This window comes from Silurus meridionalis, chromosome 12 (assembly GCF_014805685.1).
Source record: "Silurus meridionalis isolate SWU-2019-XX chromosome 12, ASM1480568v1, whole genome shotgun sequence".
In the NCBI taxonomy this organism is placed as follows: domain Eukaryota; kingdom Metazoa; phylum Chordata; class Actinopteri; order Siluriformes; family Siluridae; genus Silurus; species Silurus meridionalis.
In genome coordinates, this window is record NC_060895.1 from 25973518 (window position 1) to 25986017 (window position 12500).

Consider the following 12500-nt stretch of genomic DNA (forward strand, 5'->3'; position numbering starts at 1 on the left):
CTTGGAATGAGAAGGTGTGTCCAAACTTTTGGTCTGTACTGTATGTTCTACTTATTTCAGCTCACTTTAACAAACGTTTTCATTCCTTTCATCCTTCATTCATTCACTCCCTCTGTATGTGGAATCATCAGGATTTTCTTCCATTAATAGAAATTCATAAAGCTGGACAAAAAATGCTAAAGAATCCATATCACAGAACAGTGGTATAAACGGAAGTGGATCCATGATCCATGAAATTCTGGAGTAAGAACAGGAGCTTTGAGGATTTGGACTGTAGTTAATATCTACAGTCTGCTACACTGACTCAGGACTACAGTTTGCTCCGATCTCCATCACTGCTCCTCAACATCATTTATCTGTAATAAATGGACATTTGGTGGCACCCAGATGAGGATGAGGTTCCCTCTTGAGTCTAGTTCCTCTCAAGGTTTCTTCCTTCTGCATCTCAGGGAGTTTTTCCTTCACCACAGTCTCCACCGACTTGTTCATCAGAGACAAACTTACACTTATAAAGAACATCTTCATTTTGATCTCCACATTAAAGTGTGTAAAGCTGCTCTGAGACGAGGTTCATTATTAAAAGCTCAATACAAATAAACATTTCCTGTTCCTGTAACCTTCCACTGATTTGTGAAGGAAATACAGACTGGACTTAAATTACAAATGGATTTATGTTATTTAAATTATAACAGTGCAAATGTAAGACACAGGAGTGTGTGTGCAGGTATAATGTGGTGTGCAATACAAACATGGAAGTCCTGCAGAACATCCTGAGTCCATGACGTTGTACCTGTTTGTGAAGGGCTGTGAAGGTCATATGTGTGTGTGTTGGATGGGGTAGTTGACGCCTCTCAGGATCACTGTGTAATTTGTTCCTGCAGCGATGCGGGGAGACGCACTGAATGTGGGGGTTCAAAAGCCTGATGTCCTGTGGGGAAAAAGAAACACGTTTTTTTAGCCTGGATTCAGATGCAGAACTTCAACTGTTTCATACTTCATCATTTATTTTCTGATTCGTATCTGATTCTCTCCAGTTTATTCAGCAATCTGTAGAATTATGATGAAATTAAAAAACCCTGAGGTGTATTAATATCAGTGATCAATAAATCTTCTTCTTTTTTCAGCACAACAGATCATCCGTCTCCATACCCCCCTGTCCTCTACATCTGTCTCTTTCACACCAACTACCTGCATGTCTTCCCTCACCACATCCATAAACCTCCTCCTTGTTCTTCCTCTTTTCCTCCTTCCTGGTGTCTCCATCCTCAGCATTCTCCTACTGATATACCCCATGTCCCTCCTCTGCACATGTCCAAACCATCTCAATCAGTGATTAATAAATATTTAAAATATAAATTCGACTCACAGGCGTAACTCAACATAACAATAATTTTATATATTAATTTTGGAATTTTCCAAATGAAACTTATAGAAATCATCATATATCAGTGTATATAATTAATTACAGTTTAAATAATAATCTTCAGCATAACAGGATCGATCCTGATGGATTATAAAGTGTAATAAAATTAGGAGCTGATGGATGGGTCTGTTCTTCACACCATGAGATTTGCTGTTCTCCTCGAGATGTTTGTCACGTCAGGAAGTTAAACAGGATTTATGTCTCAGTCAGGTTTCTTTCATTTTCCTGAAATATTACGTACTGCTTTCTTCACACTCGAACCTGACAGCAGTGAGCGGGGTTTTGTGTGTGTGTAAAAAGACACAGACGGTGTTGATGGATGGCAAAGTGAAATTCTTCATGACTTTGCGAGATGATTTTTGTCCTTGCAGCGTGGCGGTGTTTCTCCCGGCGCTCGTCACGGATAAATTTCCAGCTGAGGAGAGGAACTCCGGATAGTCAGGCGTCCACATTCATTTCCCAAACTCATTTCATTTCACTCGAAGATTATAGAGGTGTGTGTGTGTGTGTGTGTGTGTGTGTGTGTGTGTGTGTGTGTGTGTGTGTGTGTGTGTGTGTGACCTCTTTTAGCCTCGAGTGTTCATTTTTCCATCCATAAATTACTCATCATCCTCGGTATCCTTCGCTCTCCTCGGCTGCACACGGAACCCGGCACTCATTACAGATAAATCCGGGTCAGAAGGTGAAACTGAAGCAGCTTTTCAAACACATTTCCCTCAAAAGATGCTTTTAGCATTAATAAACACACCTGATGATGATCTACATTACTACATGAACACTACATCACTACACCAAAATTACCTCTTATAATAATGTTCCTCTAGGTGTTGTGGAGATTTGTGGAGATTTATTCAATAACAAAGGTGTTCTATAGGGATGGAGCTCTATAGCAGGTGATCTTCCACATCTCCACCTCCATGGAAAGCAGATCTTCATGGAGCTGGTTTTGTGCACAGGGGCATCGTCATGCTGGAACAGGGTTGGGTCTCATAGTTTAAGTGAAGGAACAGTTGTAGGCTACGGCATCCAAAGACGTCCTGTACAACAGTTTGGAGACGAATCACATACTACTTAAAAAGTCAGGTGTGCCAATACTTTTGTCCGTAGAGTGTATCAGCATTAAAACATTATAATAGCACAGTTTAAACCCTACATGCTGTAGGTCGGTCCGCGGAATCGTTTCAGGAAATTGGTTTGAATTGGTCACTTCTTTACCGTGTCATAACACATTTGCTTGAAGTTGAGAAAATGGTATTATACCCCGATGGTCCTCTGCAGATTACATGACACTCAGAAACCCAGCCAGTGATGGGCTTTTATCCGTAACTCAGCTGAGGATGCTGGGTAATCTCAGGGCTGATGGGGGATTTCTGCTGGAGGGGACCACCTTCCTTTCTTCTTTTCTGCTGTTAAGGTGACATTAACACTCCATGACATTCCGAGATCCATTTTCTTCTCTTATTTCCTTTCTAATGGAGGATTCTAGGAGCATGTTGGTGTAGTATTTGTGTTCATCACCCGTAAGATTAACCTGAATCCCCTGCTGATTTATATAAGTGAGAACCAATCACCAAGTATAACGAGATGCCAGAGGGTGTGTGTGTGTGTGTGTGTGTGTGTGTGTGTGCGTGTGTGTATGCGTGTGTGCGTGTGTGCGTGTGCGTGTGTATGCGTGTGTGCGTGTGCACGTGTGTGTGTGTGTGTGTGTGCGTATGCGTGTGTGTGTGTGTGTGTGCATGTGTGTGTGTGAGTGTGAAAGTGGTAGTGGATATTGCAGACAGAATGACAGACACGCCTGTTAAGAGTTAACATCTTTAGGTAATCATTACTTTTCTACCTCAGAAAGCACAGAGTAACAGACTATAAAGTTACTGTAGAGTTACTGTAGAGCAGCAGACATAAGAATAACTGTAGAGGGGAAGACTATAGAGTTACTGTAGAGATGTAGATTAGAGTCACTGTAGAGATAACATATATAACATAAAGACAGAGAATGTAGAATAACTTTAGAGTTTCTTTATAGTCACTGTAGAGACAGACAATAGAGTTACTGTAGAGATGGAGATAGTAGAGTTACAATAGAAAAGAAGACTACAGAGTTACTGTAAAGCAGCTGTAGAGTTACTGAGTTACTGGGCAGAGGGAGATAATAAAGATTTTGATACAGAGCTAAAATGCAGAGTTCATCAGAGGATTGTGTCGAAGGCATTCAGGAATGTAATGTTGTTTCACGTGCACTTATTCAGAGCAGGAACTGGGTCACTCTGTCAGTCCTGTTCTGAGGTATTGTCCTTCTAATCTTTCTGTAGCTCAGGGTTCTCCGGTGTGTCACTAACAGATCGAATGAGGATCCATCACTTGCTCCCTAGGGCTTATCTCCTCGTGTTTCATCTCTGTCCTCTACCTGACTTTTTCTTTCATTCTTATTTGTGTCCACCAGATATCTCTCTAACGCGTCCTTTGAGGGTCTGACCGGCCGTGTCAGTGTGCATCCCTCCATCTCAACAGTTTCCACCACCCATAAATTCCACATATGGAACCTTCAGAGGGATGCTCTAGGTCAGCCCAGCTGGACCACGGTGGCTGAATGGCATTCTGGACACTTGGAGATGGATAAAAAGAGCATTTGGCCAGATTTAATGCAACCTGAGATGAATCAGGATTTGCTCATTCAACCAGGAGGACGTTGGCATTACAGACTTCCTCTTTCTGGGAACAGACTCCGTGTTGTGACTTTGGTGGAGCATCCATTTGTTTTTACCGACAAAGCTGATGAAGATGGTCGATGTCTGTCTGGACAGCTTTGTCTGGACCCTCAAACAAACAACTCAGATATTCTGAATCATCTTTTCCAAGATCTGGAGCTGAGAAACAGCACATCGTTACCGTCTGAGATGATCAAATGCTGCTATGGATACTGCATTGATCTTCTGGAGAAGCTTGCTGAGGATATGCGATTTGATTTTGAGCTGTACATCGTTGGAGATGGAAAGTATGGAGCATGGAAAAATGGCCAGTGGACAGGACTGGTGGGAGACTTGCTGAGTGGAGCAGCCGACATGGCCATCACGAGCTTCAGCATCAATTCAGCACGGAGTAAAGTGATAGACTTCACCAGCCCGTTCTTCTCCACCAGCCTGGCCATCATGGTGCGCAGCAAAGACACGGCTGCACCCATCGGAGCCTTCATGTGGCCGTTCCACTGGTCCATGTGGGTGGGGATCTTCATCACGCTCCACGTCACCGCTCTTTTCCTCACACTGTATGAGTGGAAGAGTCCGTTTGGAATGACGCCGCACGGACAGAACCGGGTTCGAGTTTTTTCCTATTCCTCTGCACTCAACCTGTGTTACGCCGTGCTGTTCGGACGAACCGTCGCAAGCAAGACGCCGAAAGGCTGGACTGGGCGATTCCTCATGAACCTCTGGGCCATTTTCTGCCTGCTGGTGCTCTCCAGCTACACAGCGAACTTAGCAGCTGTGATGGTGGGAGAGAAAATGTTCGAGGAGGTGTCAGGAATTCACGACGCCAGGGTGAGACACTGAACTCTCTGAAAGCGCACTGAAAAATGCAATTATGTAATTGTGCAAATGTGATTATGTAATAGTATGATTGTGTAGTTGTGTATTTGTGTGACTGTGCATTAAGTGATTGTGCAATTGTGTGATTGTGTTATTGTAATTGTGTAATTGTGCGATTGTGCGATTGTGTAATTTTGTCATTACATGATAGCATGATTATATAATTATGTAATTATATAATTGTGTGATTGTGCGATTGTGTGATTATATAATTGTTTGACTGTGTGATTGTGTAATTGCACGGTTGTATGATTGTGTGAATGTGCGATAGTGTGACTGTGTTGTGTTGTGTTTTAGCTCCAGCACCCGTCTCTGGGGTTCCGCTTCGGGACGGTCCATGAGAGCAGCGCTGAAGATTACATGAAGAAGAGTTTTCCTGAAGTGCACGAGTACATGCGGCACTATAACCAGCCCTCCACACCACAGGGGGTCGCTACACTCAAGTAACGCTCACACTCCACTTCCTCGTGCATTCAACTGTTCACCATTACAGTAGTGAACACATTCACTACTGTAATGCTGAGTGTTCCTTATCATTTCCATAGTAACGGCTTGTTCACAGGGACATGTATAGCAGTAATACAGAGGTACAGTGCTCTCTGATTGGCTGAGAGCAGTACAATGTGTTCTGATTGGTTCTCCCCTCTTCTGCCCTCTCTCTCTCTCTCTCTCTCTCTCTCTCCTCTCTCTCTCTCTCTCTCTCTCTCTCTTTCTATCCATCTTACTTCCTCTGGCTCCTCTCTCTCTCTCTCCTCTCTCTCTCTCCTCTCTCTCTCTCTCTCTCTCTCTCTCTCTCTCTCTCTCTCTCTCTCTCTCTCTCTCTCTCTCTCTCTCTCTCTCTCTCTCTCTCTCTCTCTCTCTCTCTCTCTCTCTCTCTCTCTCTCTCTCTCTCTCACTCTCCTGCTCTCTCTCTCTCTCTCTCTCTCTCTCTCTCTCTCTCCTCTCTCTCTCTCTCTCTCTCTCTGTCTCTCTCTCTCTCTCTCTCTCACCTCCTGCCTCTCTCTCTCTCTCTCTCTCTCTCTCTCTCTTTCTATCCATCTTACTTACTCCTGCTCCTCTCTCTCTCTCTCTCTCTCTCTCTCTCTCTCTCTCTCTCTCTCTCTCTCTCTCTCTCTCTCTCTCTCTCTCTCTCTCTCTCTCTCTCTCTCTCTCCTGCTCTCTCTCTCTCTCTCTCTCTTCTCTCTCTCTCTCTCCTGCTCCCTCTCTCTCTCTCTCTCTCTCTCTCTCGCTCTCTCTCTCTGTATATATATATATAATTTAACTAGTTGCAAAAAACACTTATTTATACCAAAATAATACTTTGCACTTTTTATCCTTTTATATTTACACTGGAGGTAATAAGTTGGCACTTATGTTACAGCAGCTGTAAACACCTGTTCTCTTCAGTCTCTCTTACAGTTTTCACACTACAGCGTTACAAACACTGACGCTGGAGACTCCGTCCCTACACCTTTTATGAACACATCTCCTTAATCTATACACGTCCCTGTTAACGAGCCGTCGCTATAGAAACCATAACCAATGAGAAACTAACGAGCCACTGGTTATGAGAACTAATCACCACCTTCCTGTAATGAGCTGAGAGATGTGCTGGATTGTGGAGGTTCAGAAGGTGTGTGTGTGTGTGTGTGTGTGTGTGTGTGTGTGTGTGTGTGTGTGTGTGTGGTGTATGTGATGTGTTCTGAAGGACAGATCCTCCTCAGCTCGACGCGTTCATCATGGATAAAGCTCTACTCGATTATGAAGTCTCTAATGATGCCGAGTGTAAACTGCTGACACTGGACAAAGCGTTCGCTATCGAAGGTACACACATTTAAAGAACACACACACACACACACACACACACACACACACACACACACACACACACACACACACACACACAAATACACATGAATACACATGAATACACACACACCTGTTCTGGGTAAAGTCCAGGTTGAATTCCTTGGTGAAGTCCTGAGTGAAGACCTGGGTGAAACTCTGGGTGAAGTTCTGGGTGAAGCTTTGGGTAAAGGTCCAGGTGAAGTCCTGAGTGAAGACCTGGGTGAAACTCTGGGTGAAGTTCTGGGTGATTTGATCACTATTTTCTAGTGTCTCTGTGTGTTAATAACTCACCTACTTTCAGAGGGGTTTGAAGTGTGAACACCACGACTCAAAACGTTGAAGGACAGACTAATCAACTGTGTCTGTGTCCTCACTGGGAAATCCATAATCACTGTGTGGAGATCGTGTGGAGATGTACTGATAAATGAAGACGATGTCATATCCCAGGCCTCCACACCTCGTCAACATCAGGACCTGACTTTACTAACAGCCTTGTAGCTGCATGAACCTCCACAACATCTAGTAGACCATCTTCCCAGAAGAGTGGAGCTCATTATAACAGTGACCGGGGATTATTTACCAATTACACCTTTTTGTTAATTAGGAAGTGGTTTTGTGTGTGTGTGTGTGTGTGTGTGTGTGTGTGTGTGTGTGTGTGTGTGTGCTGTCTCCTGACTCTTCCTCCTGTAAAAATGAAAACCTTTAACACACACACACACACACACACACACACACACACACACACACACAAATAATTACAGAGAAACACAAACTAACCTCTTTATAGGGATATTTATGACTCAGGCCACACCTTTTTTATCTCTGTGTGTGTGTGCGTGTGTGTGTGTGTGTGTGTGTGTGTGTGTGTGTGTGTGTGTGTGTGTGTGTGTTAAAAGGTTTTCATTTTTACAGGAGAAAGAATGAGGATGCAGGGGGTGTTTTTTTTGTTGTGTGTGTGTGTGTGTGTGTGTGTGTGTGTGTGTGTGTGTGTGTGTGTGTGTGTGTGTATTTTCTCAGCAAGAGGAAATAGAACACATGGATGTCAGAGCAGTATTAAGGATGATAGACGAGCTGTCTCACACACACACACACACACACACACACACACACACACACTCACACACACACACACACACAGTCAGAGTGTTTGTGAGGTTTTCAGGCTTGATGTTCAGGTTTGATGGTATTACAGCTGGAGGTCAGTTTAACTTTCTCATTCTTCAGGTGTGAACAGAACTCAGGTTTGCGATTCTTCAATAGTTTTATTAAAGGGATTATGATGAGATGATCATCTCCACAGATCAGATTCATCTGATGAAACAGTGAGATGTTGAACACACTTAAGGGGTTAGAGATATCCTCCCATCTCATATACATGATGGGCTGAGAGTGAGAAAAGTGAGAACTTCTCCACACTTACAGATGTTTACACTCTCACACCGCTAAAAAACCTCCACTCCTCCAAAACCTTTACCCATCCACACCTCCATTCCCCCAAGACTCCCACACTTCCAAACCCTCCACACTTTCAAACCCTCTACACCTTCACACCTTTACACTGCCACATCCTTATAACCTTTACACCTGCACACATCTACAGCTTCATATCTCCACACCTTTACACCTCCAAAACCCCCGCTAATGCCAATGTTTACTTCTGTTATATTTAAAAGTGCACTAATATTAATAAAAAAATAGTTTAAAGGAAATGTAGAACTTTACACAAGTACAAGAAAATGGATACAACTGCTGCTTTTAAGGAGTCTTCCTGATTATCAAAATGAATATTAAAGTCACCAATAATTAATGCTTTGTGTAAAGAAGGAGCTAAATTTGTGATGAAATCTGCAAATTCTATGAGATTATAGAGTCGGGCCCCTGGGGGTCTATAAATAATAATTAGTGGAATTGACTGACTGGACCTGCTGTCGGACACTGAATATTTTATGTTGGTGTAAAGAACTTTTTAAAAATGTTTTACATTTGTGTTTAGTCTTTTGAGTGACATTTAGATTATTATTATAAATAGCGGTGACTCCGCCTCCTCTGCCATTTAGACAGGGTTGGTGTATGTAACTATACCCAGGAGGACTCGCCTCATTTAATGCTACATATTCATTCGGTTTCTGTCAAACACATTATATTGAACTCTTGGTCGGTAATAATTTTGTTTACAATCAGCGCTTTTGACGTGAGAGATCTAATATTCAACAATCCTATTTTTAGATCAGAGGTGCTGGCTGTGCGTTCAGTCCTATTTAATTTAATGTTACTAAAACAGACTTTCTGAAAATTCCTGTATTTTGGTTTCGCTCGGGGGACAGACACAGTCTCAATATGGTGGATCCTGAGTGACGACTCTGTGCAGCTAGCAGACGGTCGGTTTAGCCTGTCTGTCTGCTCCCTGGCCTTGGCTCTAGACAGTCACTTGTTAACTAGTGCTGTTCTGAGACTATGACCTATACTACAAGAAATAAGCGCAGCACCTTCCCGGGTGGGATGGATACCGGCCTGACCTAACAGGCCAGCCTTGCCCTCAAAATTGCTCCAATTATTTATGAAGCCCACATTGTTTTTGGAGCACCACTCGGACATCCGGCAGTTCAGCGACCATAACCTGCTGTAGGCTACATCGCCACGTCGCATTGGGATGGGGTCAGAGCATGTTACTGCATCAGACATTGCCTTCGCTAATTTACACACCTCTATAATATTATTCTTAGTAACCTCTGACTGTCAAAGGCGTATATCATTAGCTCCTATGTAAAAAACTATCTTAGAGAACCTGTGTTTTTCTAAAAACCTAAGCTGACCTGCCATGTCTGGCACCCTGGCTCCCGGTATACACATGAACTGTGCTGCTGTTGCCCCTAAAGGTCTCGCTAATCTCACTCCTATAACCTCCTATAACCAGAGCTCTTTCAGGTTTCTCAGCAGGTGCTCCACTGAGAGGAGCAAACCTTTTGGACACGTGAAGTGGAGAGGAATTGTGCTCCTGTGGGTGAGCCTTAGTGGTAGCTTTGGCTTTGCGAGTATGCCACCGAGTTGTCACCCTCTCGCCCCATTGCGAGGGCTCTCATGCCGGAGTCAGGGAAATGCTAACTCCACCTAGGGCATACAGACTTTCCCCTGCAGAACCTGGACTGCTCTCGCACTCACTACTTCTCTCTAGACTCTGGATGCGCTCCTCTAATGCTAATGATCTTCTCCATCAAATAGCTAATTAACTTACACAACATCCAGGCCCTGCTGGTGGATTTCTTCTGGATCAATCTACACTGGATTCCTCAGAGTGTTCTCCATCTGCCAAAAGAGGAGGGCACGGGCTGGTCCAGCTGTCCAGCAGAGCTGCAGCATTCATTCAGAGACTCCTCACTGGGCCCAGAGACTTAGTCTGGAGAGCAGCAGCCAGTGGATTATTATGTGCAGTTGAAGGACTGGGGCTGGACAGAGCCTTGCTGGACACAAAAATGCTGGACATTTGTGGATTACCAATGTTTTACTGTGGACTTTTTAATATCTGGAACGTTTTTAAAAAACAGAACAAAGGCTGTCAAACACCACACTGGTTGCTGGAGAAGCCTCTGGTGTACGGCAGGCAACTGGATATCTCCAGTGTGACCGTTCCTGCACTGACCAGAACTTTAGTCTCCTTGGGCATCGTGACGCTCCAGGAGCTTGTGAACATCATGGGGTCAGACTTGTCGAGGGCAGAGGACCTGGCAGCACGTATGGGACTGAGGTCCCTGTGTGTTGTCAATCAGCTGCTACACCGCTGGATATCCGCACTAACATCAGAGGAGCGTGTTCAGCTGATGGACTATCAACACACAGAGGCTGGTCCTGCAGAGGATGAACCCTTTCCACAGCTGAGCATCGCTCCTGACCTCGACAGGTGTGAGTGCCCCCTCCTGGAGTGCCGGGCTGAAGGGGAGATGGACTTTGGGTCAGTGTCGGGGAAGCTGCTCTACAGAGTGTGTGTTAAGGTTCTGAATAGGAAAATGCTAAGTGGGAGGGTGGATTTGTTCAGGGTTTTAATGCTGATTTTGAACCAGAGTGGAGACACTGTACAAACCACCGTTACCAAAAAGAGCTGCTGACCTCCAGTGGAGAATTTTACATGGTATTATCTCTGTGAACTCTTTTATTTCTGTTCTAAACCCTGATGTTACACCTGACTGTCCTTTTTGTTCACAGAGGGAAACAGTTTTCATGTTTTTATTCACTGCTCCAGGTTGCAGTCACTGTTTGTGTTTTTACGGAGCATTTTAAGGTCTTTTTATGTTGATTTTACTGTTCAGTGTTTTATTTTTGGTTTTAAGTACGTTAGGAAACACAGGTTCAGGTTCAAACTGGATAATTTTCTCCTCAGTCAGGTGAAGATGGAGATATACCTGAGCCGAAAAACCAGATCACACAGAACACTGACTGTGAGGACACATGAATGTTAAAAAGGCTGATCAAATCAAAAGTTTTAATAGATTGTAATTTGTACAGAAGTATGAATGATGTGGGAGTGTTTAAATGTGTGTATTTTTGGAGAATGCTCTGTGCTCTGTTGTAGAAGGAGAACTGAACTGATCACTCATTTTACTCAATTATAAAACCATTTTAACACCTATTTATTTATTTTTTTGTTAATTTATTAAGTCACCCTGAATTTTTCTGATATGTGACTTATGTAAATAAAGTTTTGTAACAGTTAAACGTCTCTCTCTCCTGTCTCTCTCTTGTCTTTCTCCTGTCTACCTCTCTCACCTGTCTCTCTCTGCTGTGTCTCTCCTGTCTCTCTTTCTCTCTCTCCTGTCTCTCTCAGGTTATGGTATTGGATTTCCTCAGCATTCCCAGTTGACCCAAAACTTTTCGAAGATCCTGAACAGTTATAAGTCGGACGGATTTATGGATCTGTTGCATGATAAATGGTATCGTCTCGCTCCCTGTGGAAAACAGAGTTTTGCCCTCACCAAGGTAACGACTTCGCCATGTCTCACCACCAATCAGATCACAAGTTCATCCTCAATCCCTGAGAAGCGTAATGTTCCAGATTGTTATTAGTGTTTACGAGATGATTCATTACCATGCTGGGTGACTCTGGCTCCAGATTGGGTTATAATCAGGAAGTGTGTGTGTGTGTGTGTGTGTGTGTGTGTGTGTGTGTGTGTGTGTGTGTGTGTGTGTGTGTGTGTGTGTGTGAGATTCACCCCCAGAGTGTGAGTTTGTCCTTTGTAAAGTTCATTATTCTGTCCTGCACATCTCTGGGCATACTTTTATTCCCGGACGATGTGTGTGTGTGTGTGTGTGTGTGTGTGTGTGTTGTGTGTGTGTATCTCTGTGTGTGTGTGTGTGTGTGTGTGTGTGTGTGTGTGTGTGTGTGTGTGTGTGTGTGAGAGAGACCGAGTCTAGCCACTGCAGCAGCCTGAGTATGTCCTTGATTTAAATGCATGAGGAAGTACAGGCTGGAGAGAAATCTGCACGGTGGTCCTTGGAGGTGTGACATCACGACAGTTCTCACTTACAAACTGGATCATGTTTATGTAATGCTGAAGCAGAACCCTGGTGTGTTCTACTCCTCACTATGGTTCTTCAGGCAGGTGGAACACACTTGGGGAATGATGCTGTGGTATGAGAGCAAACAGTTCCAATAGCAAAAACGTGAAGCAACTCTTAAT

The 12500-nt window shown here is 43.8% G+C and overlaps 1 protein-coding gene across 1 annotated transcript in view; it reads left to right on the forward strand.

Annotated features, from left to right (window-relative positions):
• grin3ba (glutamate receptor, ionotropic, N-methyl-D-aspartate 3Ba) overlaps positions 1 to 12500 on the forward strand; it is a 63809-nt gene that overhangs the window by 44869 nt on the left and 6440 nt on the right. The window contains exons 3-6 of the mRNA XM_046863405.1: positions 3864 to 4956; positions 5302 to 5447; positions 6692 to 6807; positions 11648 to 11799. Coding sequence (XP_046719361.1) covers positions 3864 to 4956; positions 5302 to 5447; positions 6692 to 6807; positions 11648 to 11799 — 1507 coding nt within the window. The remainder of the gene's footprint in view (positions 1 to 3863; positions 4957 to 5301; positions 5448 to 6691; positions 6808 to 11647; positions 11800 to 12500) is intronic.